The 25,418-nt window shown below is 43.6% G+C and overlaps 1 protein-coding gene and 1 long non-coding RNA gene across 8 annotated transcripts in view; one reads left to right on the top strand and one right to left on the bottom strand.

Moving 5' to 3' along the window:
- The first annotated feature begins 14,032 nt into the window (after positions 1–14,032).
- LOC310855080 lies at positions 14,033–14,999 on the top strand. The gene is made up of 2 exons (XR_014568958.1): positions 14,033–14,534; positions 14,591–14,999. It is a non-coding gene; the product is annotated as an uncharacterized lncRNA (long non-coding RNA).
- A 2,127-nt stretch (positions 15,000–17,126) lies between these two features.
- The window catches only part of chd9 (chromodomain helicase DNA binding protein 9), a 213,241-nt gene continuing 204,949 nt past the window's right edge, over positions 17,127–25,418 (bottom strand). For all 7 annotated transcript variants that reach the window (XM_083759950.1, XM_083759949.1, XM_083759952.1 and 4 more), the window contains 3 exons: positions 22,312–22,464; positions 20,373–20,477; positions 17,127–18,595 (listed from right to left, as the gene is read on the bottom strand). In XM_083759950.1, coding sequence (XP_083616076.1) covers positions 17,561–18,595; positions 20,373–20,477; positions 22,312–22,464 — 1,293 coding nt within the window. In that variant the 3' untranslated portion in view covers positions 17,127–17,560. The remainder of the gene's footprint in view (positions 18,596–20,372; positions 20,478–22,311; positions 22,465–25,418) is intronic.

Here is a 25,418-nt window from a genome sequence, read left to right on the forward strand (position 1 = left end):
TTCCATATGGTTACATTATGGTTACAATACACACCTTCCATATGGTTACATTATGGTTACAATACACACCTTCCATATGGTTACATTATGGTTACAATACACACCTTCCATATGGTTACATTATGGTTACAATACACACCTTCCATATGGTTACATTATGGTTACAATACACACCTTCCATATGGTTACATTATGGTTACAATACACACCTTCCATATGGTTACATTATGGTTACAATACACACCTTCCATATGGTTACATTATGGTTACAATACACACCTTCCATATGGTTACATTATGGTTACAATACACACCTTCCATATGGTTACATTATGGTTACAATACACACCTTCCATATGGTTACATTATGGTTACAATACACACCTTCCATATGGTTACATTATGGTTACAATACACACCTTCCATATGGTTACATTATGGTTACAATACACACCTTCCATATGGTTACATTATGGTTACAATACACACCTTCCATAAGGTTACATTATGGTTACAATACACACCTTCCATATGGTTACATTATGGTTACAATACACACCTTCCATATGGTTGCATGATCATCTTTGTTGGTGGAAACCTCATTATGTCCAAACAAAAGAATAGCCAAAGTACGGTAGCAGATCGACCCTTGTCGATCTGCATATCCATAGCGTGGCACGTAGCCGTAGATCTGCTACTATGGATGCTTCCGTGTGAAGCTCTAGTATGATGTTAAGAATATATGAGAACAAAATACAAAAAGTAAAAACATGGATATACTGTATTCTGTCCGACAGCAACAACCTCTATATAGTGCAGTTCCTTATGGTCAGCCAAATGAGTTTGTAGGCTTTAGACGGAGATTTTTAAAACTATATATTTTTGGAAACCTTATAGCCTAATGAATCAGAAAATGTTTGTTGCCATTTTTTTCGAGGTCGGTAAAGCGGCCATCTTGGAACTTTAAAAATGGCTACTTTCAAAAACGAATTTCTCAATATCTCGCCTACTAAATGACCTAAAATCAAGATTGCAGTGGTTAAATCTACATTTTTGGGGGCAAGGAATCCAATGGAGCCGACTACATTGTAAATGAGACATGTATGGGTGGGTATTTTGCATTTTTACATGATCAAATGGTATTATTCTGGTAATCTGGATATGTATATCTTCCAAACAATGGAATATTTCACAAACACTTTATCACATCTCTCAAAAGACAGGAGACAACTTGAATCAAGACAAAGGGACCTTTAATCAAGAACTTAACAAAAAAATCACACCTGTGTGAAGTGAGGGGCGCTCTTGTCATCGTACATCATCATGACGTAGTACACTATGACATCATCAGACACTATGACGTAAAATTCTCAATTCAGGACAAAGTTTGTGAACATACACTAAAAGCTGGACCTAGGAGGGGATATAGTGCCCCTCAAAAATCCAACATATCCCATAATATCTGTACATTGAACGTTCAATGAACTCTAACAAACATGTCCAACATAATATAATATAAATATAAAAAACATAACAAAATGTACAATCTCTCATTGTCTGTTGTTGTTGAAAAACACAGGCTGTTGAGTCTACATAAGCTAATCTCCATCATTTTCATTGTCATCACTGTCACTTGCATATGTGATATCACGACAGTCTTCCTCATTCTGGCAGTCAGAGCTACACTGACAGAGTTCTGTGCAGGGGAGCCCGACTGAATTGCACGAACATCTGTGTGAAGAGCAGTCTGCTTTACACTGACATCTGACCATCTCAATGATGGATTCTGGTGCAGGGAGGAGCTCAGTTGTGACTGGTTTCAGCTGGCCGTCCTTGTCCTTGTGGTAGCCGTTCTGTAGTGGGTCAAGGAACACTTGCTGAGCGATGTCAGCCTGACCCCACACGCTGGCCTGGATATGGGCCCTTAGGACATGCTGCTTGAGGGCACCAAGTGTGGGTGGAAGCTTCTCACTTTCTGCCATGTGTTTGCAGAAAAGATGCCACCTCAGTTCAGGGATATTGTCGATTTTGATCCCTTTCGGAGAGTATGCAGTGCAAACAAACGTCGCTAATCGAGAATGAAGATCCTCTGTCACTTTCCTAGTCTGTGAAAGCATTTGAAGAGCCTTAACGGCATGGTCATCTGCTTTTAGGTAGATGCTCAGCCAGGTAGCTTTGCCTATTCTAGAAAAGCGCCCTGTGTTGTCTGCTCCTGTAAATGCATGAAACGCTGGCAAAGCTTTTGCTCGATCTGCAACAAGAGCATTCCATATTGGCTTCACTTCCAAAATCCCAGATACCATGGAAACAGACGTATTTTGCAGCAGGATTTCATAATTTGCCACAACCAACACAAGTACATCTGTGTCCGGGGAGAAGAACATGAGCTGTGCACTGGAAAGGTTGCGACGTGAAGCCAGAACTGCATGGTGGATTAACAAGGTGTCTGCTTCTTCGTGGTTGTTGCCTTCAAAGTACAATCCACTGTTGCTCTCAGTGTGACCTGCAGCAGAAGCGATGACAAGCTTGGGGGACTCTTGGCTGTATTCAATGGTCTTTGATGCCAGATACTCTGTCAGATCCGCTTTTGTTTGGTCATGTGAAAGTAAGCGGCTCATTGGAATGTTCTTGATGCTTGTGTCGTCCCTGATTTGATGATTTGATTGGATGGGATGGTGGTTGTCCAAAAGCTGACAAAGAAGCCACCAACAGTAGTCACAGTAAAAGATTTAAGTGTATGGTTCTACGGTAGACTGATGTCCCTAACCAGAGACTACGATGAGGTGATTCTGGTTTTTGATACCTACAAGGCTGATTCTTTGAAGCACATCACAAGAGAGAAAAGAAAAAAAGGAAAGGATCCAATTCAATATCAAATCAGGGACGACACAATCATCAAGAACATTCCAATGAGCCGCTTACTTTCACATGACCAAACAAAAGCGGATCTGACAGAGTATCTGGCATCAAAGACCATTGAATACAGCCAAGAGTCCCCCAAGCTTGTCATCGCTTCTGCTGCAGGTCACACTGAGAGCAACAGTGGATTGTACTTTGAAGGCAACAACCACGAAGAAGCAGACACCAGCGTTTCATGCATTTACAGGAGCAGACAACACAGGGCGCTTTTCTAGAATAGGCAAAGCTACCTGGCTGAGCATCTACCTAAAAGCAGATGACCATGCCGTTAAGGCTCTTCAAATGCTTTCACAGACTAGGAAAGTGACAGAGGATCTTCATTCTCGATTAGCGACGTTTGTTTGCACTGCATACTCTCCAAAAGGGATCAAAATCGACAATATCCCTGAACTGAGGTGGCATCTTTTCTGCAAACACATGGCAGAAAGTGAGAAGCTTCCACCCACACTTGGTGCCCTCAAGCAGCATGTCCTAAGGGCCCATATCCAGGCCAGCGTGTGGGGTCAGGCTGACATCGCTCAGCAAGTGTTCCTTGACCCACTACAGAACGGCTACCACAAGGACAAGGACGGCCAGCTGAAACCAGTCACAACTGAGCTCCTCCCTGCACCAGAATCCATCATTGAGATGGTCAGATGTCAGTGTAAAGCAGACTGCTCTTCACACAGATGTTCGTGCAATTCAGTCGGGCTCCCCTGCACAGAACTCTATCAGTGTAGCTCTGACTGCCAGAATGAGGAAGACTGTCGTGATATCACATATGCAAGTGACAGTGATGACAATGAAAATGATGGAGATTAGCTTATGTAGACAACAGCCTGTGTTTTTCAACAACAACAGACAATGAGAGATTGTACATTTTGTTATGTTTTTTATATTTATATTATATTTTGATGGATATTATGTTGGACATGTTTGTTAGAGTTCATTGAACGTTCAATGTACAGATATTATGGGATATTTTGGATTTTTGAGGGGCACTATCCCCTCCTAGGTCCAGCTTTTAGTGTATGTTCACAAACTTTGTCCTGAATTGAGAATTTTACGTCATAGTGTCTGATGATGTCATAGTGTACTACGTCATGATGATGTACGATGACAAGAGCGCCCCTCACTTCACACAGGTGTGATTTTTTTGTTAAATTCTTGATTAAAGGTCCCTTTGTCTTGATTCAAGTTGTCTCCTGTCTTTTGAGAGATGTGATAAAGTGTTTGTGAAATATTCCATTGTTTGGAAGATATACATATCCAGATTACCAGAATAATACCATTTGATCATGTAAAAATGCAAAATACCCACCCATACATGTCTCATTTACAATGTAGTCGGCTCCATTGGATTCCTTGCCCCCAAAAATGTAGATTTAACCACTGCAATCTTGATTTTAGGTCATTTAGTAGGCGAGATATTGAGAAATTCGTTTTTGAAAGTAGCCATTTTTAAAGTTCCAAGATGGCCGCTTTACCGACCTCGAAAAAAATGGCAACAAACCTTTTCTGATTCGTTAGGCTATAAGGTTTCCAAAAATATATAGTTTTAAAAATCTCTGTCTAAAGCCTACAAAATTACATAAGGAACCGGACTAATAGGTGCATTAGTGTATCTGTCCATGATATACTACTTAATACAGGGGTCAGGGGTCAACTTCGCAAGTACGTTTGGACTCGAGACCCGAGACATTCGATGGTGGGCCAGAACATAATCAATGGTTAATTTAAGAACTGGAACTTTGACTGAGCATCTCATGCAAATGCAGTTTTGCTGCAAAAGTTAATAAAGGTGTGGTATAACTCCGTACTGATAGAACTGCGTGTGTAATGGAATGTTGTACAAAGGGCATATTTAGTTATTAAAAGGTTCAAACAGAACATCTGGAGACAGACAGACTCCCTTTCCAACTGAGAAGCTCTTTCATAGTATAGGATAGGAGCTCAAGGTCTCTTGATATGGAGAGAAGCTTTATGAAACAGCTCCCTGTTATTATGGAAATACGTTTGTTTGTGTTGAATGTCTGACCTTGTTACATTTTTGACTAATAAAGTAATCAATCAATCAGTTCACTCTGAAGATGAATTGTTCATGAATGAATGAATGATTAATGAATGAATGAATGAATGATTCTTCAGTTGGTAGTCTCGCGTAGCCAGACAACTATGCCACAATCTCCGAATGCTATAGTCTGGAACTACAGCTCCCAAAATCTGAGTAAGGAAGCTGCTATTTCTGTTATTTCACGAAAATATCTCTACATTTCATTGTTTTATTTTATTTTCTACTAAGCAACAAGCTATATATGCTTAGATGGTTTCCGCTTTATATTTTACTCATGATAGAGCTTCCGTTGCTCCAGACTGTATGACAGAAGCTGTGCTGCCTACTGTATGTGCAACTAGTTAACACTTTCTGAGATCCTCCAATAAAGAGACACGGATTGACTTTTCTTGAGTCTAGAAAAAGGTAATTTTGTCAAACTGAAACAGTACAGAAATAAACATAAAAATGTATTAGCACACATGTAAATAAGCACAACAAATGAATTAACACACAGGTAAATATGCACTGTAAATGAATTAACACACAGGTAAATGTGTGTGAGTAATAGTATGCCTTGTAGGCTATTTGCATTGAACTAGTAGGAACACAAAGTTGAAACACAGAATGCACTGCAGCCACTGCTGCAGTAAGCTAACATGAACTGCAGAAATGCTTACACTATTACCAAACAAACAATTAACCTAGCTTACACAGGAAAGTTGCAAACATCATTCATCATGAAATATAAACATCCCATCGATTAACTACAACTAAAATGTACTTACAGACAAATAATGTCCAAGGCAAAAGCGTATAAGATGAATTCTCAGCAGACCATGTGCACAGCTCACTGTTCAATTAAATGGGGAAATGCTGATTCTACTGAGTTCACTTCCTCTTGCTTTCATACCTGTTACCTCCACCACTAGATGGCAGTGCAAACAGTAAGAACTGTTACAATGCACTTCACATTTTTAACTTAACTTAATTAAATGACAGAATCATTAAACATTTTTGTCTCCACCAGGCCGAAGGCATGGGGGGAGAGTATGTTTTGCACTCCGTCCGTCCGTCCGTGTGTCCGTCCGTGAGCAGCTAATCTCGGCCACCGTTAACCCGGTCGATGCCAAATTTTGCACACACACTCCCTGGATGCCAACGATGAACCTCTGCCCCAAACTTTCCCAAATGATTTCGGCTCGTCAGAAATTTTCAGTAGCACCGAAGAGCCGACTTTAGGACGGTACCCCCCCCCCCCCGAACCTCAAATGACGTCACATTGTAGGCTCTACAATACAGAGTATGAATCGGCCCTAACACTGCTGTAAATTATCTCTCTGTCACAGGGTTATTTCAGTTCAGGTGTCCTCAGCGACAAGACTAGTAAAAGGAAGTTATAGTGTGTGTGTGTGTGTGTGTGTGTGTGTGTGTGTGTGTGTGTGTGTGTGTGTGTGTGTGTGTGTGTATATATATATATATATAATTTTGTTGTTATGACAATGATGGATTACCTGTAGATCACTGGGTCCAAATGTCATTCTACTGCAGGGGTCTGCGACCTTTTTTAAATGAAGTGCCATGTTTTTATTTTCTAGATCGTCAGTGTGCCATATCAACATTAATTAATTGTAATGACACCACAGGAAAAATTCCAACATAAATACTCTCTCACACACTTGCCAGTGTGCCAGTGATCACCCTCCTTTGTGCCAATGTTGGCACTGGTGCCTAAGGTTGCCTACCCCTGCTCTACTGTATCCTATAATAAATACACTGGTGCCTAAGGTTGCCTACCCCTGCTCTACTGTATCCTATAATAAATACACTGGTGCCTAAGGTTGCCTACCCCTGCTCTACTGTATCCTATAATAAATGAAGTAATGGTGGAATCAGGATTCAAACCCTGAACCCTGTCTGTGTCAGTGCCATGCTCAACCCGTTGACATTCACAGTAAAAACTAATCCTGTTAATGTATCAATTTGTGGCTCAGAGAGTGAAATTCTTGTATAGAGGATTTTACTGTGTACAGTGCACTGTACAGTATTGCATGTCTTGTCATTATGTCAAGGAAACGTACAGCCCTCTTCTTATAGCTCTACCCCTCTGCAGTCCATCCAGCATTCTCAGTGTTAACTCTGAGAATATTATAATAATTAGTATTATCCATTTCTATATACTCTCAGAGATACAAGTAGATAAAGAGTGGTGATTTTATTTCTGACTGACAGACAGACAGACAGACAGACAGACAGACAGACAGACAGACAGACAGACAGACAGACAGACAGACAGACAGACAGACGTTACTGTACACCAAGATGACTTGCTCCTGTCTGCTCTCTCTCACAGGCCCCTTTTCCACAGGTTGGTTGAATGGGAACGGGTTCAGTTCTTTTTGGTTTTTAGTCCATGAGCCAGCTAGGGCTCCAAAACTGGAACGTTAATTATGAATTGAGTGTGCAAAACCATACCTATATTAGATTGTTATCACCATGAAACTTCCCCGAACTTACACGAAGACAATGATTTATTGTATTACAAATTTAACATTTTTAAATATGCAAATGAGGCATTATGTAGGAAAATATGCAAAATAATCGAAAATATGAAGAAGCTACTACTGTGGAAGGGTTATCATGTATTGACCTGAGATCAGATTCTAAAAATGTCATATTTTCTGAAAAAGCTATGTTTCTATGTCAGTCGTTCTTCGATTTTTCAAGAATAGCTCGTAGCGCGTAGAGCTTGTAGATCTGCTATTTTTCAATAGCTAAAGCATAACATGATGCTAACACCAAAAGGGGTTCCCGCCCAAAATGGGTTAATTTACTTGTACTGTATTGATACTATAATCAATTTAATATTAGTCTAGTTTTTCCTACCAATTTTGGGGCTCTGGCTCAAAAAGAACTGAACGGTTCACATTGGGAACCAAGCAGTGGAAATGGGGTCCCAGTGTTATGGTTAAGTTAGGCCAAACAATCCTTTAGCCACAGTGAGATTTCAAATCCGATCAGAGGTGGAGACCACAGCCAATTGGGCCACCCGGGGTGCCCAGACACCTCCCTCACCATCAAGCTAATCATCGCACTTCTCTTCACCAGGCCAAGCTGTCACTCATCATCAGATGCTTACGTCACAACGAATACTTATACTACTCAGAGACATTCTTATGTACATTTGGGACTGATTGATGACTGTGAATTTGGTGTATTGTAGGTACTCCGACATTGTAACCTTTTATTTGAGAGAACAAAACTAGGACATTTCTTCCTACATTTCAGTTCCTCTTTCAGTTCAGACTCCTTATAGATATTTTTTTACTCTAATATTTTCCCGCTTATTTATGATTATTCACTTTAATGTTTAAAACCCTTCTACCAAGTGTTTACTTTTTTTTAAATCTATTTTTTGCAAGTAGAAATTAATGCGGGTGTTAGAGAGTTAACAGCTTTTCTATATTGGTAATGACATTTTTCTGGTGTTAAGGCTTTAAATTACAGATTACAAAAATTATTTTACTTGTCTATAAAGCTCTCAATGGTCTCGCACCTTCCTACCTACATGACTGCCTGCCTAAATATGTCCCAAACCGCCCGCTAAGGTCTTCCACTGCTGGCCTGCTCGCTTTGCCTAAAGAAAATGGCAACTAAAAAATACGGGGAAGCAGCTTTTTGCTTCTACGGGCCGTCGGCATGGAACAAGCTCCCACTGTACCTTCGTCAGGCAGCCTCTGTAGACATTTTTAAAGCTCAGCTCAAGACCCACTTCTACAACGTTGCTTTTAATTGATAATTTATTTTTTATTTTTTGTTATTCATGTCCTCACTGTATTGCATTACTGCTTGTTTTTTTAATGTCGTTGCCTTGCTTTTCTTTTATTCTCCATTGTTCTGTAAAGCACTTTGAGCTGCATTTCATGTCATGAAAGGTGCTATACAAATAAAGTTTTATTATTATTATTATTTATTATAAATGCCTGTATGATAAAAGGGAATCAGAGTTTTTACACTTTGACAGCCAATGGTGTGTTTCCCCCCCTGCATATTTGGTCAATGGGCCTTTTGAAGCCCGCCTTGAGTTTTTTCACTATCAGATTTGGATTTTCATTACATTTTGGCGATAATGGCTTATTCTATGGTCTTCTGAATATTATCAAAATTAATTACTTTTTGACACATCCATTTTGTATCAACAACGTGTCACTTTGTTGCTTGTAGATCGGTTTTCACTACTTCTTAAACATTTGCTTTCTAATTTACTACATTTCTTAGATTTTTCTTTTATCTTCATGACATTACTGGAAAAATAATTGGGAATGTCTTTCCGGTTCCGGTGAGCGGCCCTGCGTCCGAAATGGTGGAGAAGTGACAGAGTTACCGTGTGGGGGTCCCTCTACTGTACTGTACAGTACTTTACTGTCACTGTACTGTACTGTCACACCCAAAATCATCACAGTTAATATGTGTGTGTGTGTGTGTGTGTGTGTGTGTGTGTGTGTGTGTGTGTGTGTGTGTGTGTGTGTGTGTGTTAGGCTGTGCAACAGTGACACTTGGTTGTGAAAACCAACCAAACGCTATTTTCGTGCTCAGACCCTGCAGCCAGCCAGCCAGGGACAGACACAGGCAGCCAGCCAGGGACAGACACAGGCAGCCAGGGACAGACACAGGCAGCCAGGGACAGACACAGGCAGCCAGGGACAGACACAGGCAGCCAGGGACAGACACAGGCAGCCAGCCAGGGACAGACACAGGCAGCCAGGGACAGACACAGGCAGCCAGGCAGCCAGCCAGGGACAGACACAGGCAGCCAGCCAGGGACAGACACAGGCAGCCAGGCAGCCAGCCAGGGACAGACACAGGCAGCCAGGGACAGACCCAGGCAGCCAGGGACAGACACAGGCAGCCAGCCAGGGACAGACACAGGCAGCCAGGGACAGACACAGGCAGCCAGGGACAGACCCAGGCAGCCAGGGACAGACCCAGCCAGCCAGGGACAGACCCAGGCAGCCAGGGACAGACCCAGGCAGCCAGGGACAGACCCAGGCAGCCAGCCAGGGACAGACCCAGGCAGCCAGGGACAGACCCAGCCAGCCAGGGACAGACCCAGGCAGCCAGGGACAGACACAGGCAGCCAGGGACAGACCCAGGCAGCCAGCCAGGGACAGACCCAGGCAGCCAGGGACAGACCCAGGCAGCCAGCCAGGGACAGACCCAGGCAGCCAGGGACAGACACAGGCAGCCAGGGACAGACACAGGCAGCCAGCCAGGGACAGACACAGGCAGCCAGCCAGCCAGCCAGGGACAGACCCAGGCAGCCAGGGACAGACACAGGCAGCCAGGGACAGACACAGGCAGCCAGCCAGGGACAGACACAGGCAGCCAGCCAGGGACAGACACAGGCAGCCAGCCAGCCAGCCAGCCAGGGACAGACACAGGCAGCCAGGGACAGACACAGGCAGCCAGGGACAGACACAGGCAGCCAGCCAGGGACAGACACAGGCAGCCAGCCAGCCAGCCAGGGACAGACCCAGGCAGCCAGGGACAGACACAGGCAGCCAGCCAGGGACAGACACAGGCAGCCAGGGACAGACACAGTCAGCCAGCCAGGGACAGACACAGCCAGCCAGGGACAGACACAGGCAGCCAGGCAGAGACACACAAAGCTGCTTAATGAAGTGGTTGCACCACTTAAAAAACTAAATGTAGAAAACTAAAAACAAGGAGATCCATAAAAATGTGTCCCGACCCAGTGTTTGGGAAGCAGTGCTGTACACAGTGACAGAACCATGTCACCAGAATGAGCCACTGTCCACTTTGTGACAGTACAGTGCAATCTGGAGTGAATCACCCCTGATGTCAAGTAAGGGCAACAGTACACTGCTGCTACTACAAGAACACTTGTTTCAATTAAATAAAAAATCAGTGTGCGGACAACACAGTAGGCCAAGTTAAAAATGTTCCACACCACAGCACAGTTAATCAGAGAAGAATGAAACCAAAAGGAGAGGCAAAAAAAGGCATAAATGAAAGTAAATTCATTTTTGCTTGAGAGGGTGTGTGAGGTCTCTTTCAACAACCGACTCACACGACCTGCCATCTGTCAGGAAGGGTAACACAACCTGTTGCCTGATGATGTTTTTCATGTTAAAGACTAAAATAGACCAACTAACACAGATGACAGGCCCAAAGGCAATGCAGTTACTACAGTACTTACATGTACAAATGGAGTCTTGTTGTGAGTAAGTGTGCCTTCACAGAAAGCCTATTGTAGACCAAATACAGTAGTAGTGTCTCCTTCACAGAGAAGCCTCTGTGTGCAGGGCAGCATGTGTGGTGGTGGAGGGGAGAGGGAGAGAGGGAGAGAGGGAGAGAGAGAGAGAGAGAGAGAGAGAGAGAGAGAGAGCATACAGGCAAGCAGGGTGCAATGGTTCTGCAAGCCTGCAGGAAGTTCAGCTGATTGGCCTACAGAAGACATGCCCTGACTTGTCATCTGCATGTGGTTGCTATGATGATAAAGCTCCCAGTGGGCCGGGGGGGAGGAGGAGGAGGCGGAGGTGACTCAACCGGAGGGCAGGGTTACTGTGAAGCTGTGATGCAGCAGGATGGATGACGCAACACAGCAGGGCCTGCGATTATGATGACTGGAGGAATGATAAAACCATTTAGCACCCTGTTCAACTCTGGCAGAGCTAGAAGACGGGCTGTGAGCCACATATCACTGTTATCATCACAACCTCTTATCTCCATTCACTTTTTTCCTACCTTTTTCAGATTCAGATTCCTTTATTTGCCATTGTGTATACACACACATAGGAATGTGTTTTGTGTGCGTTCAATTCTTTTTTTCACAAAAAATACAACAACCAACAACAGACACAAGACAACACCGTGCAGGGAAAATAAATGCAGAGTGTAGTGCAGAGTTATTGTTCATATTGCAATAATGTTCCCGGTGTCAAAGTGCCGGTGTCACTATAGGGGGCAGGGGTGGAAGTAGCCCCTTTCCGAACCCTCGGTTAAGCTTTTCTGAAGTTTGGACGTTGCTTCCCCTAGGGTCCCTGATCGGTTAATCCACTCTCCATGGGATGCAGATGCACATTGAGATGCCGCTTGAGTGTTGGTGAGATGTTTCAAAGATGCATAACACGGCTATAGAAGACAACAGAAACGTGGGAGAAACTGCATTAACCGCCGATGCCGTTAAGTATTTTTAATCTTTTTTTTTTTTAAGTTTTGGCTTCTCTGAAATTCTCTCTCCTCTCTCTCTTCCTTGACTTCCTTATTGACTTCCCCTTGTACCGCCTCCCGCACCAGGGCAGGGTGGTCGGTGCGAAGCAGTAACGTAGGGACACACAGCTATAGCCAGGCGCCACTCTGGACTGATACGTCTGTCTTACCCAATACCCAATATCTTTCTGTTTTATGAACACAAGGCTGCTGTACTTTATACCTCATACTTTAAATCCATAGTATGAGGTATAAAGTACAGCAGCCTTGTGCTCATAAAACAGAAAGATTGGGTATTGCGCAAGACTGGCCTTATGTATCTTTCAGGCCCTTTCACTGCTTTGTCCCAACCATTACTCCATGGCTCTGGTCTCAGCCACCGCGGTGGATATTTTGACATTCTTTTTTTTTTTTTTTTTTTTTGTAGTTGCCACTACTGTTGGAGCAACCATACACTACACAGGTTCATCCCGATGTTCTGGGCATCTTTGTAATGTTAGTGTTAGTAAAAAGCAGGTAAAAGAGTAACGTTTGAGGCAGACTAACATCAGTCACTTGTCCATTCACTGAGTTACCATAGCTGCTATGGTAAGCATGATGTGCATAGAGTCAGAGGAGCAGGGGCTGAAATCCCATATACAGCTATTTTCGGGGGGCCACCCAGCACTCTTTAGCTAGTGGAGATGTATGGTGTAACGACATGGATTTCTAAACAAATTTGATCAACGCAAAATACTGTGTTCAAGTCATAGACTGTAAAGAATATGGACAAAGCGTTCCCCGGGTCTAACATGAACGTAAAATGAAGCCTGTCAGTCCTTGAATTGTAAGTCGCCATCTTTCTAGATCCGTTTGGGCCCAGCTGAGCCATTGGCTGGCTCCATTTGGGCCCAGCTGAGCCATTGGCTGGCCCAGACAACGAGGCGGGACTTCCCCCCTTCTTTTTCGTTGGTTTTTATTTTGACTCGAGTGGGAGGGGAATCCCGATCATAGACTGTAACGGTAGCCACGCCCCTCAGAAGATGCGCGACTTTATGGTAATCTTTTTTATAAATGGGACCATAACTTTCCAAAAAGAATATTATGACATTAGAAATGAGACTTTAAACTAGTGACTGGAAGCAGAAAGTATTCATGACCATGTTTATTAAGGTAATAATAAAAGGTGAAGTTGGGCCCAAATACATGGACTTCTATGGGGCTATGGGGTTTTCTGGGCCCAGTGACAGCGCCACAACAGGCCATTATATGAACTTTCAGGAAATCCCGATTTCCTCAGTGGCTTCACAAAATATCTGTCTGACTGCCCCCCCCTGGTTCAAGTTCAGGAGACTTCGGGTAGAAAAAGCAGTTCTCCTGAATGCTGGCATGCATAGCAAATGCATTCGTGGTCTGGAAAGGGCAGACGGGTAAAAGGGCAGCCTTTGATGTCTATGTGTGCACGCCCCTGACGGTCAGCGATATCCAGCTGGTCCCCTCCAGGCTACGTCTGATGCAGCGCAAATAATACGCGTTATGCAAAGAAACATAGGTCCATGGGTCGAGCTGCATGACACAAAAACCTCCAGGTTTATAATCTCGGTCCCAGCCTTACTCCTCTGCCAGGGTTACGGGTTCTCCATTCCCTAGAAGAAGCCCAGTGGGTGAGAAATGAACCACATTGGAGGGTTTAATTCCTACTGGGGCGACCCGTACATAATTATGCTATTAACATTGTGCTTTTTCACCGTCTACACACAAAAACTGGATCATCATTTAGCTATAGGTCCGTAATGGGCTATAACGTTTTTCTGCATTCCATATTCTTCACTTGACTTGGAAAATGACGAACAAACACAGATGTTATGGATAGTCAGAAGAATATGTTTAATAAAAATAATTAAACCTCAATTTCCTCTATAGAACTTCATAGAAAGTAATTCAATAAATTACAAACAACTTTTTTAAGACGCTTTTTCCTCCACTACTACATAAAGCATTATTTGACTACACAGACCACAACTTGCAAATATTGCAACTGTCCAATAAAACAAAAACAAAAATAAAATAACAATAAGAAATTGACTTCAAGGTGACATTTAGGATATTACCAAGCTTGAAAAAATAATACAAAGGCAATAATTCTAGTTATTTTTTTGTCATCTCAGTGACTACTTTACACATTATGTAAAAGTCAAATGAACCTCCATATACAGCAGTAGTAGTGTGTTGGGTTGTAGACTTTTTGCTTGCATATTGGTCATTGTTTCCTTGACTGTTTTAAAAGCAGGCATAAGACTGCTTCTGGTCATGTGTACGTAGGCTATGTGTATGTACGTGTGTGTGTGTGTGTGTGTGTGTGTGTGTGTGTGTGTGTGTGTGTGTGTGTGTGTGTGTGTGTGTGTGTGTGTGTGTGTGTGTGTACAGTATGTGTGACACTTGGAATCCTAGTAAAAACCTACTAAATCAGATTAAAAAGAAAGCTAAACAAAAGCAATAAAAGCAAAAATGTTAAGAGCGAACACCCCCGTCTAAATGTCATTCCGTGTTCTCAGTTAAGGTGTTCAACAATGTCAAGGTCGACGAGACTCGGCCACACACAGTCGACCCACCAAGTGTCTCGCTGTGGGGAACTGACAGCACAAAGTCTGCTTCACAATCATTCAAGGAATAAGTGAATCCATGGCAGAATCAACAGTGTGGGTGAGCATTTTTGTCCAAGGACACTACAAGTTGAAGGAATAGCGAAATAAGACAGAATTGTTCCTTAAGTTCATTAGAGCTGCTCAGCGGTGGGAGTTGAAACAAAGCAAAGAAAAATAATGAAAAAAGAAAATCATATCGTAAGTGAAAACCACATGACGGATAAATAAAGACCTTTGAAGCCACATTGAACCAGGTGATTGTGAATCCACTGATGAATGGGTTTGTATATAGCAACAGAGAACCACTAAAACAAACACTGACCGAGTCAGTGACCACAGGTTGCTCCGACATCAACGTAATCCTGTGTCACTCCATTGTCCACCAATTCAAACACAAACATCTTGCTTTGTCCTCATTTCAGAATGTGTACCGAACAGCCCTCATGTGTACCAGCAGGCCAAGAAAAAGCATGCGTGGCCCTTGGGGGAAGAGTGCCATGTTCAACCAAAAACATAAACCACAGAAGGTATTTATTTGGGGGGCTTGAATGAATTCCAGTGTTTACATGTTGTCTTTGTTACACCTGAAATAAGCAGCGTAGTGTGTGGTAGCAATAAGAAAATAACATGCCTGGGCAACTAGAGAGAGAAAAGAAAGAGCAACAACAGGCAATGGTTAAGGAATGAGCTGCTGGGACAGAAGCAGACAAGAGAGATGGCGAGGTACAGAGTAAGGACACTTCTACAGCTAGCTGATGCTTCCTTTGTCAGTGGACCAGTAGACTTGCAGACCAGGTGAAATTAAATAAACAAAGCCTAAGAACTGCCAGCAATACAGGCGCTATATTGAGCCCTTCCTACAGTAAGCATGTCAAGTACTGTATACAATTCAGCACCTGATAAATGAAATTGCCACCTCATCCGTATTTTAAACTGCTAACTGCTTGTACCATGTATTGTACCCCTTCCTTCAGTAGGCACATTATTGTCATGCAACATGATTTCCAAACCAGAATGGCATAAATAGCATAAATACAGAGACCAAGGCAATAGCTCAGAGTGTATATTATGTGGTTTTCACTTGTCACATCCTGGTCTTCTTGTCAATTTAAGTTGTTCCTTAATACAAAGCATACAGATTGGAACGTTATGGAGGCGGTCAATACCAACGGAGTCAACAAGCCAAGTCCAAATGGGGAAAAAAAGAAGCCCAGCCAACCTCAAGCACACGGGCAGAACACAGTGAAAGGAAGCTCTGGAGAATGGCTCTAACTAACACACATTTCAGTGGGGGAAAGGCAAAGGCAAGAAGACCTCGTCGCACACAGACAGGTGCATGTTGATATCCGTGTGCACGAGCACACCAAGCCCATGCGCGCGTGTAAATTAGAGGGCATATTAGCACAGTGAACCCAATCCCTTTAAGCTTCAGTTGAGGTACGATGCATTTGAAACACACCAGCAGGTATATAGACGTAGTCTCTGGATGTGAACCAGAAGTACACAGAGACCACTGACTGATGACCAGACTCCACTACAGTCAACAAGGGCAGTATTTGGCACACAGTAAAAGGTTGATTTCTGTCTTCATAGTCCCAGCGGGTTTTATTGGACATATACACTGTATTAGGAATCAAGTGGATGCTCAAGTGAGTGTGGGTGTAAGCCTTTTATGTGTAGCTAAAGTGCACCAGAGTTTTCATTCCAATATGAAATATCCATATCCAACAATACAAATCTGACCTCTACTTTTACAGAATGATAGCACATAATTAAAACAAATTGTTTTTGTTGTTGTTGTCGATAAGATACCAGCTCAAAATAATTGGTTGGCAAAAAGATCACACAATAACCCCAATAGTATAGAGACACTGAATGATGAAATTCAGGTAAGTATTTTCACCCCCACAATGAAGCTATGGCATTTTTAGAAATGAACTCTTGGGTTTGATATGACGTTTCAGTTGGGCTGATTTATACTTGGCTGCGAGTCTGTGTCGTGACCCAAGTATAGCTCAGGCTTTAGTGGTGGTGCTGTAGATAGGTGGGTGGGTGGGTGGGTGGGCGAGGCTGCGTGACTTTGTGCAGTTGGGGTTTGCAAATGGCCGACACGAGAGGATCTCTACAGCTTCAGTGACATTCATTAGCTGCCCGAGTTATTGCTGACATATCCAAAGTATGATCTGCAAAGCATAAGTGTCAAAGGAACCTGGAAAAAGTATATTTACAAAATGGAACCAAAGAGTCCCCCCCCCACCCCCCCTCCCTCCCCTCCACACTCAAAATATATTACTAGTACAGCTCGACAGGAGCGTGTATGTAGTTTCACTTTTTTTAATAAAATTAAATCCTGACATGGTAATTACAATAATGCCATTTTGATTTCTTTTTTTCTTTTTGTTTGTTTGTTGCAATTGTACATAATGGTGTAATACAAGTTCACAAAGAGTTTCAGAAACCTACTAAAATCTGACATGCAAAATGTCTCTCAAAACAAGACTGTACCTTGTGAACAAACACTGAAATTTCATTTCAGTTCCTTTTTAAGTCGTGGTTCTTTTGTTTATCTTTTTTTTTTTCTTTTTTTTCCAAGTCTTTATTACACAACATTTTAGTTAGTTCTCATATTTACATGTAAAGAAATCACAACGTTAAGTGCAGGGAAATCCATATATATATATATATGTGTATATATATGTATACATTTCTAAGTAATACATAAATATATTTATATTTATATATTCATGGGGGATCAATCTGAGTCGCTTGAGTCTGTGTCGTCTGATGAGGACGAGGAGCCCTCGGACCCCGATGACGAGGACTCACCTTTCCCCGAGCCCTCGGCACCACTGTTGTCCTTCTGTTCTGCCAAATCCTCCTCATCCTCCTGCATGTCTTCCTCCTCCCCTTCTTCCTCATCGTCGTCGGCTCCTCCTCCTCCTAAAGTCTGTGGCGCGGGCGGCCGATCTGTCTTGTGGGATGCCGGCTGGGAGGAGGCGGTGGGCCGCGCGGGGTGCTCCGCGCGGCTGGGGTCTGTGTGGTTTGAGCTCTGCGGCTGCGGCTGCTGCTGCTGCGCCGCTGTGGACATTGGGAGGTTAAGGCCTGGAGTGAGAAGCATCCCTGGGTACATCAGATTCATACTGGACAGGAGCAAGGGGTTTAGAGACAGGGGGTGACCTGAGGACGCAGAGGCAGCCGAAGCACTTAGTGCGGCGGTGGTGACGGAGGAGGAGGAGGAGGAGGAGGCAGCGGTGCCGGAGGTGGAGGGCGGATGATGATCCCCGCTGGGGATCCCCTCTGTCCTTTCTCCTTTGGTGTTTGAGGTGTGGGAGGAGGGGGCTTTGGAGGCAGAGGGATCCTTGGCCTTGTCCCCAGACGAGGCCTCCTGAGGAGGCTTCCCCTGCAGCATGCTGCTCATGCCCAGCAGATTGGGCAAGCCGGCCATGCCAGAGAGCATCATGGGGAACATGGCGGCCAGGTTGCTGGCGGCCAGGTTACCGGCGTCCGTGGGCAAGCCCATGAGGCCGGCGGTGAGCTGCAGGGACTGCAGGCTCTGGAGGTTCTGCTGGAAGGCCTGCAGGCTGGGGAGGTCCATTCCAGAGAGCAGGCCGTTGGCCAGCAGAGGGTTCAGGCCCAGAGAGGAGGAGGCCGGGCTGGCAGCAGCCGCCGCCGCCGCCGCCGCCGCCTTGGCCAGAGGGTTTTTGGGACGGCGTCCCCGCCGACTCACCTCTTCAGGAACGATGGGGCCCGTTAGGATCCGGTCAAACATGCTCTCTGGGAGGTAGCCCTGCATCGTACACAGAACCATAAACACATGGATTAGAGGAGGAGGTAGCCCTGCATCGTACACAGAACAATAAACACATGGATTAGAGGAGGAGGTAGCCCTGCATCACACAGAACAATAAACACATGGATTAGGAGGTAGCCCTGCATCGGACACAGAACAATAAACACATGGATTAGGAGGTAGCCCTGCATCGAACACAGAACAATAAACACATGGATTAGGAGGTAGCCCTGCATCGTACACAGAACCATAAACACATGGATTAGGAGGTAGCCCTGCATCGGACACAGAACAATAAACACATGGATTAGGAGGTAGCCCTGCATCGAACACAGAACAATAAACACATGGATTAGGAGGTAGCCCTGCATCGAACACAGAACAATAAACACATGGATTAGGAGGTAGCCCTGCATCGTACACAGAACCATAAACACATGGATTAGAGGAGGAGGTAGCCCTGCATCGTACACAGAACCATAAACACATGGATTAGAGGAGGAGGTAGCCCTGCATCGTACACAGAACAATAAACACATGGATTAGAGGAGGAGGTAGCCCTGCATCGTACACAGAACAATAAACACATGGATTAGGAGGTAGCCCTGCATCGGACACAGAACAATAAACACATGGATTAGGAGGTAGCCCTGCATCGTACACAGAACAATAAACACATGGATTAGAGGAGGAGGTAGCCCTGCATCGTACACAGAACAATAAACACATGGATTAGAGGAGGAGGTAGCCCTGCATCGTACACAGAACAATAAACACATGGATTAGAGGAGGAGGTAGCCCTGCATCGTACACAGAACAATAAACACATGGATTAGAGGAGGAGGTAGCCCTGCATCGTACACAGAACAATAAACACATGGATTAGGAGGTAGCCCTGCATCGTACACAGAACAATAAACACATGGATTAGCCCTGCATCGTACACAGAACAATAAGGTCTAATAAGGAGGTAGCCCTGCATCGTACACAGAACAATAAACACATGGATTAGGAGGTAGCCCTGCATCGTACACAGAACAATAAACACATGGATTAGCTCACAGCCTGGGCCTAAAGTCATCACCTTCATCACCTTGATTTGAAGATGTAGGTAGGTAGGTAGGTAGGGAGGGAGGGAGGGAGGGAGGGAGGGAGGGAGGTAGGTAGGTAGGTAGGTAGGTAGGTAGGTAGGTAGGTAGGTAGGTAGGTAGGTAGATAGATAGATAGATAGATAGATAGATAGATAGATAGATAGATAGATAGATAGATAGATAGATAGATAGATAGATAGATAGATAGATAGATAGATAGATAGATAGATAGATAGATAGATAGATAGATAGATAGATGAACTTTACATACACAGTGATACATCATAAACAAAATACATAGACAGTTACTTATGGATACACCGTTCTCCAAGGTAACTGCCTTCTCTACAGATTGTCCTAAAACAAAAACTTCATTGCTGAACAACCAATTTAACATCAAAAATTCAGACATCCAAAACAAATCTGGATTCTTATCCTGAATTCTTTTCAAATAATGAGTTTCTTAAATCATGGTATAGTGGACGAAAACAAAATGAAAGTCATCCTCTACAACTCCCAGGTCATAAAGAACACACAGTCGCTGCTCCTCAGGTGTAAGTTCAATTTGATTAATTCATAATAGTAAAATATATATAATTAAAACGGTATAAACATGCACAGGTATATTGTTGTCAGAGCTGGTGTTTTGACTATTGGAAATGACATGTAAATAGTTGACTCACAGATTGTTTGACCACATCTGCCCACTCTGGTGGAACCCCGTACTCTGGGTTCTCTTGAAGGAAGCGACACAGGTCCTTCAGAGGAGGGGCGAAGGCACCGCCAACCTGCAGTGAACAGTACTTGTTAGCACCAAGCATGTATGATGTAGCATTGAAGCCAGTTCCCACTTGTAAAAGAGACGCAGTCTCAATGTGTTTTTACTGGTTAAATAAAAGCTAAAAAAAAATGTTTTTTAACCCATTCTGAACGGGCACCCATTTTGGTGTCGGCATCATGTTATGCTTTATCTATTTAAAAATAGCAGATCTACAAGCTCATATCGCGCCACCGAGTGGCGCGATACGAGCTTGTAGGTCTGCTATTTTTGAAAAAAATCGAAGAACGACTGACATTTTTAGAATCTGATCTCAGGTCAGAATGGGTTCATCAGACCAGTGTGTGTCCAGTGGGAAACCTCGTATGAATCTGATCTCAGGTCAGAATGGGTTAAATAAAGGAAATATATATACATTTAGCATTTGTTTTTTTTACCATAAGCCTTGCTGAGAAATAGCATCTCTGAACGTGTCCTGCTGATCAGCAATTTTCCATCAACATTTCTGCTCAGCGGGACATTTTTTTATACATTTAACCTTTTTTTTTTCTTTCTGAAAATCAAGCTCACAACGTGTCATGCTGATCGGCAATTTTTCGGTGCATGACTAAATCATGTTTAACCTCTAAATGTCTAATCCTAACCCGAAACACAACGTTTTGTAATAGTTTTTTTTTTTTTTTTTTTACCATAAAGCAACCATTTTCTTGTGAGGTCCACAAAAGTCGTCCTCACAGTGTCGATTTAGCATTATTCTAGCCCATTCTGAACGGGCACCCATTTTGGTGTCAGCATCATGTTATGCTTTAGCTATTTAAAAATAGCAGATCTACAAGCTCATATCGCGCCACCGAGTGGCGCGATACGAGCTTGTAGGTCTGCTATTTTTTTTAAATCGAAGAGCGACTGACATTTTTAGAATCTGATCTCAGGTCAGAATGGGTTCATCAGACCAGTGTGTGTCCGGCGGAAACCTTGTATGAATCTGATCTCAGGTCAGAATGGGTTAAATAAAGGAAATATATATACATTTAGCATTTGTTTTTTTTACCATAAGCCTTGCTGAGAAATAGCAGCCCCGAACGTGTCATGCTGATCAGCAATTTTCCATCAACATTTCTGCTCAGCGGGACATTTTTTTTATACATTTAACCTTTTTTTTTCCTTTCTGAAAATCAAGCTCACAACGTGTCATGCTGATCGGCAATTTTTCGGTGCATGACTAAATCATGTTTAACCTCTAAATGTCTAATCCTAACCCGAAACACAACGTTTTGTAATAGTTTTTTTTTTTTTTTTTTTTACCATAAAGCAACCATTTTCTTGTGAGGTCCACAAAAGTCGTCCTCACAGTGTGGATTTAGCATTATTCTAGTATACGTGTGGGGACATCAGAGTACAGTAATACATACATACATTATTCTAGTATAGGTGTGGGGACATCAAAGTACAGTAATACAAACACAGACACACAAACTAGCATTATTATCCCATTCTGACCTGAGATCAGATTCATTACGAGGTTTCCACTGGACACACACTGGTCTGATTAACCCATTCTGACCTGAGATCAGATTCTAAAAATGTCAGTCGTTCTTCGATTTTTCAAAAATAGCAGACCTACAAGCTCATAGCGCGCCACTCGGTGGCGCGATATGAGCTTGTAGATCTGCTATTTTTCAATAGCTAAAGCATAACATGATGCTGACACCAAAATGGGTGCCCGTTCAGAATGGGTTATACATGTGGGGACATCAAAGTACAGTAACACATACATACATTATTCTAGTATACGTGTGGGGACATCAAAGTACAGTAACACAAACACAGACACACAGACTCACTTTGCGTGCATTTCTCCTGTTAATGATCTGGACCCTCTCCTCTCCCGTCAGGCTGTTGACGTCGATCTTGTTGGGGTTCCTGCAGCGATGCCTCTTCTGTTTGGGCCGGCCGTCCTGGAACTGAAAGTGCATCTGCATCTGCTTGTTTACGCCCTGGATCATGTACCATGGACACACACACGCACACACACACACACACACACACACACACACACGCACGCACACACACACACACACACACACACACACACACAAAATTAGTGGGGAGAAACAGGAAAGGGAAGTAACAAAATTAGGAAATATGTCCCGCGACACAGGCTGGACTCATGATCAGGTCTGTGTGTCCAACTGTCCACGCAGTATACTGTCCATCGCCATCGAGGAGAAACGCATCTCAAGGATCTACAAGCTCACTACACGTCGCACTGTGACGTGTAGTGAGCTTGCAGGTCGACTAACCGATTGACTCGAAGGCGACTGACAACTTGGACCCATGTGAACACTGAACCCTCAGTTTCAGACAGCTGAATCCATGTGAACACTGAACCCTCAGTTTCAGACAGCTGAATGAATCCATGTGAACACTGAACCCTCAGTTTCAGACAGCTGAATCCATGTGAACACTGAACCCTCAGTTTCAGACAGCTGAATCCATGTGAACACTGAACCCTCAGTTTCAGACAGCTGAATGAATCCATGTGAACACTGAACCCTCAGTTTCAGACAGCTGAATGAATCCATGTGAACACTGAACCCTCAGTTTCAGACAGCTGAATGAATCCATGTGAACACTGAACCCTCAGTTTCAGACAGCTGAATGAATCCATGTGAACACTGAACCCTCAGTTTCAGACAGCTGAATCCATGTGAACACTGAACCCTCGGTTTCAGACAGCTGAATCCATGTGAACACTGAACCCTCAGTTTCAGACAGCTGAATGAATCCATGTGAACACTGAACCCTCAGTTTCAGACAGCTGAATGAATCCATGTGAACACTGAACCCTCAGTTTCAGACAGCTGAATGAATCCATGTGAACACTGAACCCTCTGTTTCAGACAGCTGAATGAATCCATGTGAACACTGAACCCTCGGTTTCAGACAGCTGAATGAATCCATGTGAACACTGAACCCTCAGTTTCAGACAGCTGAATCCATGTGAACACTGAACCCTCAGTTTCAGACAGCTGAATGAATCCATGTGAACACTGAACCCTCAGTTTCAGACAGCTGAATGAATCCATGTGAACACTGAACCCTCAGTTTCAGACAGCTGAATGAATCCATGTGAACACTGAACCCTCAGTTTCAGACAGCTGAATGAATCCATGTGAACACTGAACCCTCAGTTTCAGACAGCTGAATGAATCCATGTGAACACTGAACCCTCAGTTTCAGACAGCTGAATGAATCCATGTGAACACTGAACCCTCAGTTTCAGACAGCTGAATCCATGTGAACACTGAACCCTCGGTTTCAGACAGCTGAATGAATCCATGTGAACACTGAACCCTCAGTTTCAGACAGCTGAATGAATCCATGTGAACACTGAACCCTCAGTTTCAGACAGCTGAATGAATCCATGTGAACACTGAACCCTCAGTTTCAGACAGCTGAATGAATCCATGTGAACACTGAACCCTCAGTTTCAGACAGCTGAATGAATCCATGTGAACACTGAACCCTCAGTTTCAGACAGCTGAATGAATCCATGTGAACACTGAACCCTCAGTTTCAGACAGCTGAATGAATCCATGTGAACACTGAACCCTCAGTTTCAGACAGCTGAATCCATGTGAACACTGAACCCTCAGTTTCAGACAGCTGAATGAATCCATGTGAACACTGAACCCTCGGTTTCAGACAGCTGAATCCATGTGAACACTGAACCCTCAGTTTCAGACAGCTGAATCCATGTGAACACTGAACCCTCAGTTTCAGACAGCTGAATGAATCCATGTGAACACTGAACCCTCAGTTTCAGACAGCTGAATGAATCCATGTGAACACTGAACCCTCAGTTTCAGACAGCTGAATGAATCCATGTGAACACTGAACCCTCAGTTTCAGACAGCTGAATGAATCCATGTGAACACTGAACCCTCAGTTTCAGACAGCTGAATGAATCCATGTGAACACTGAACCCTCAGTTTCAGACAGCTGAATGAATCCATGTGAACACTGAACCCTCAGTTTCAGACAGCTGAATCCATGTGAACACTGAACCCTCGGTTTCAGACAGCTGAATGAATCCATGTGAACACTGAACCCTCAGTTTCAGACAGCTGAATGAATCCATGTGAACACTGAACCCTCAGTTTCAGACAGCTGAATGAATCCATGTGAACACTGAACCCTCAGTTTCAGACAGCTGAATGAATCCATGTGAACACTGAACCCTCAGTTTCAGACAGCTGAATGAATCCATGTGAACACTGAACCCTCAGTTTCAGACAGCTGAATGAATCCATGTGAACACTGAACCCTCAGTTTCAGACAGCTGAATGAATCCATGTGAACACTGAACCCTCAGTTTCAGACAGCTGAATCCATGTGAACACTGAACCCTCAGTTTCAGACAGCTGAATGAATCCATGTGAACACTGAACCCTCGGTTTCAGACAGCTGAATCCATGTGAACACTGAACCCTCAGTTTCAGACAGCTGAATGAATCCATGTGAACACTGAACCCTCAGTTTCAGACAGCTGAATGAATCCATGTGAACACTGAACCCTCAGTTTCAGACAGCTGAATGAATCCATGTGAACACTGAACCCTCAGTTTCAGACAGCTGAATGAATCCATGTGAACACTGAACCCTCAGTTTCAGACAGCTGAATGAATCCATGTGAACACTGAACCCTCAGTTTCAGACAGCTGAATGAATCCATGTGAACACTGAACCCTCAGTTTCAGACAGCTGAATCCATGTGAACACTGAACCCTCAGTTTCAGACAGCTGAATGAATCCATGTGAACACTGAACCCTCGGTTTCAGACAGCTGAATCCATGTGAACACTGAACCCTCAGTTTCAGACAGCTGAATGAATCCATGTGAACACTGAACCCTCAGTTTCAGACAGCTGAATGAATCCATGTGAAC

This window comes from Protomyctophum parallelum (genome assembly GCF_964188405.1).
Source record: "Protomyctophum parallelum genome assembly, chromosome: 2".
Taxonomy (NCBI): Eukaryota; Metazoa; Chordata; class Actinopteri; order Myctophiformes; family Myctophidae; genus Protomyctophum; species Protomyctophum parallelum.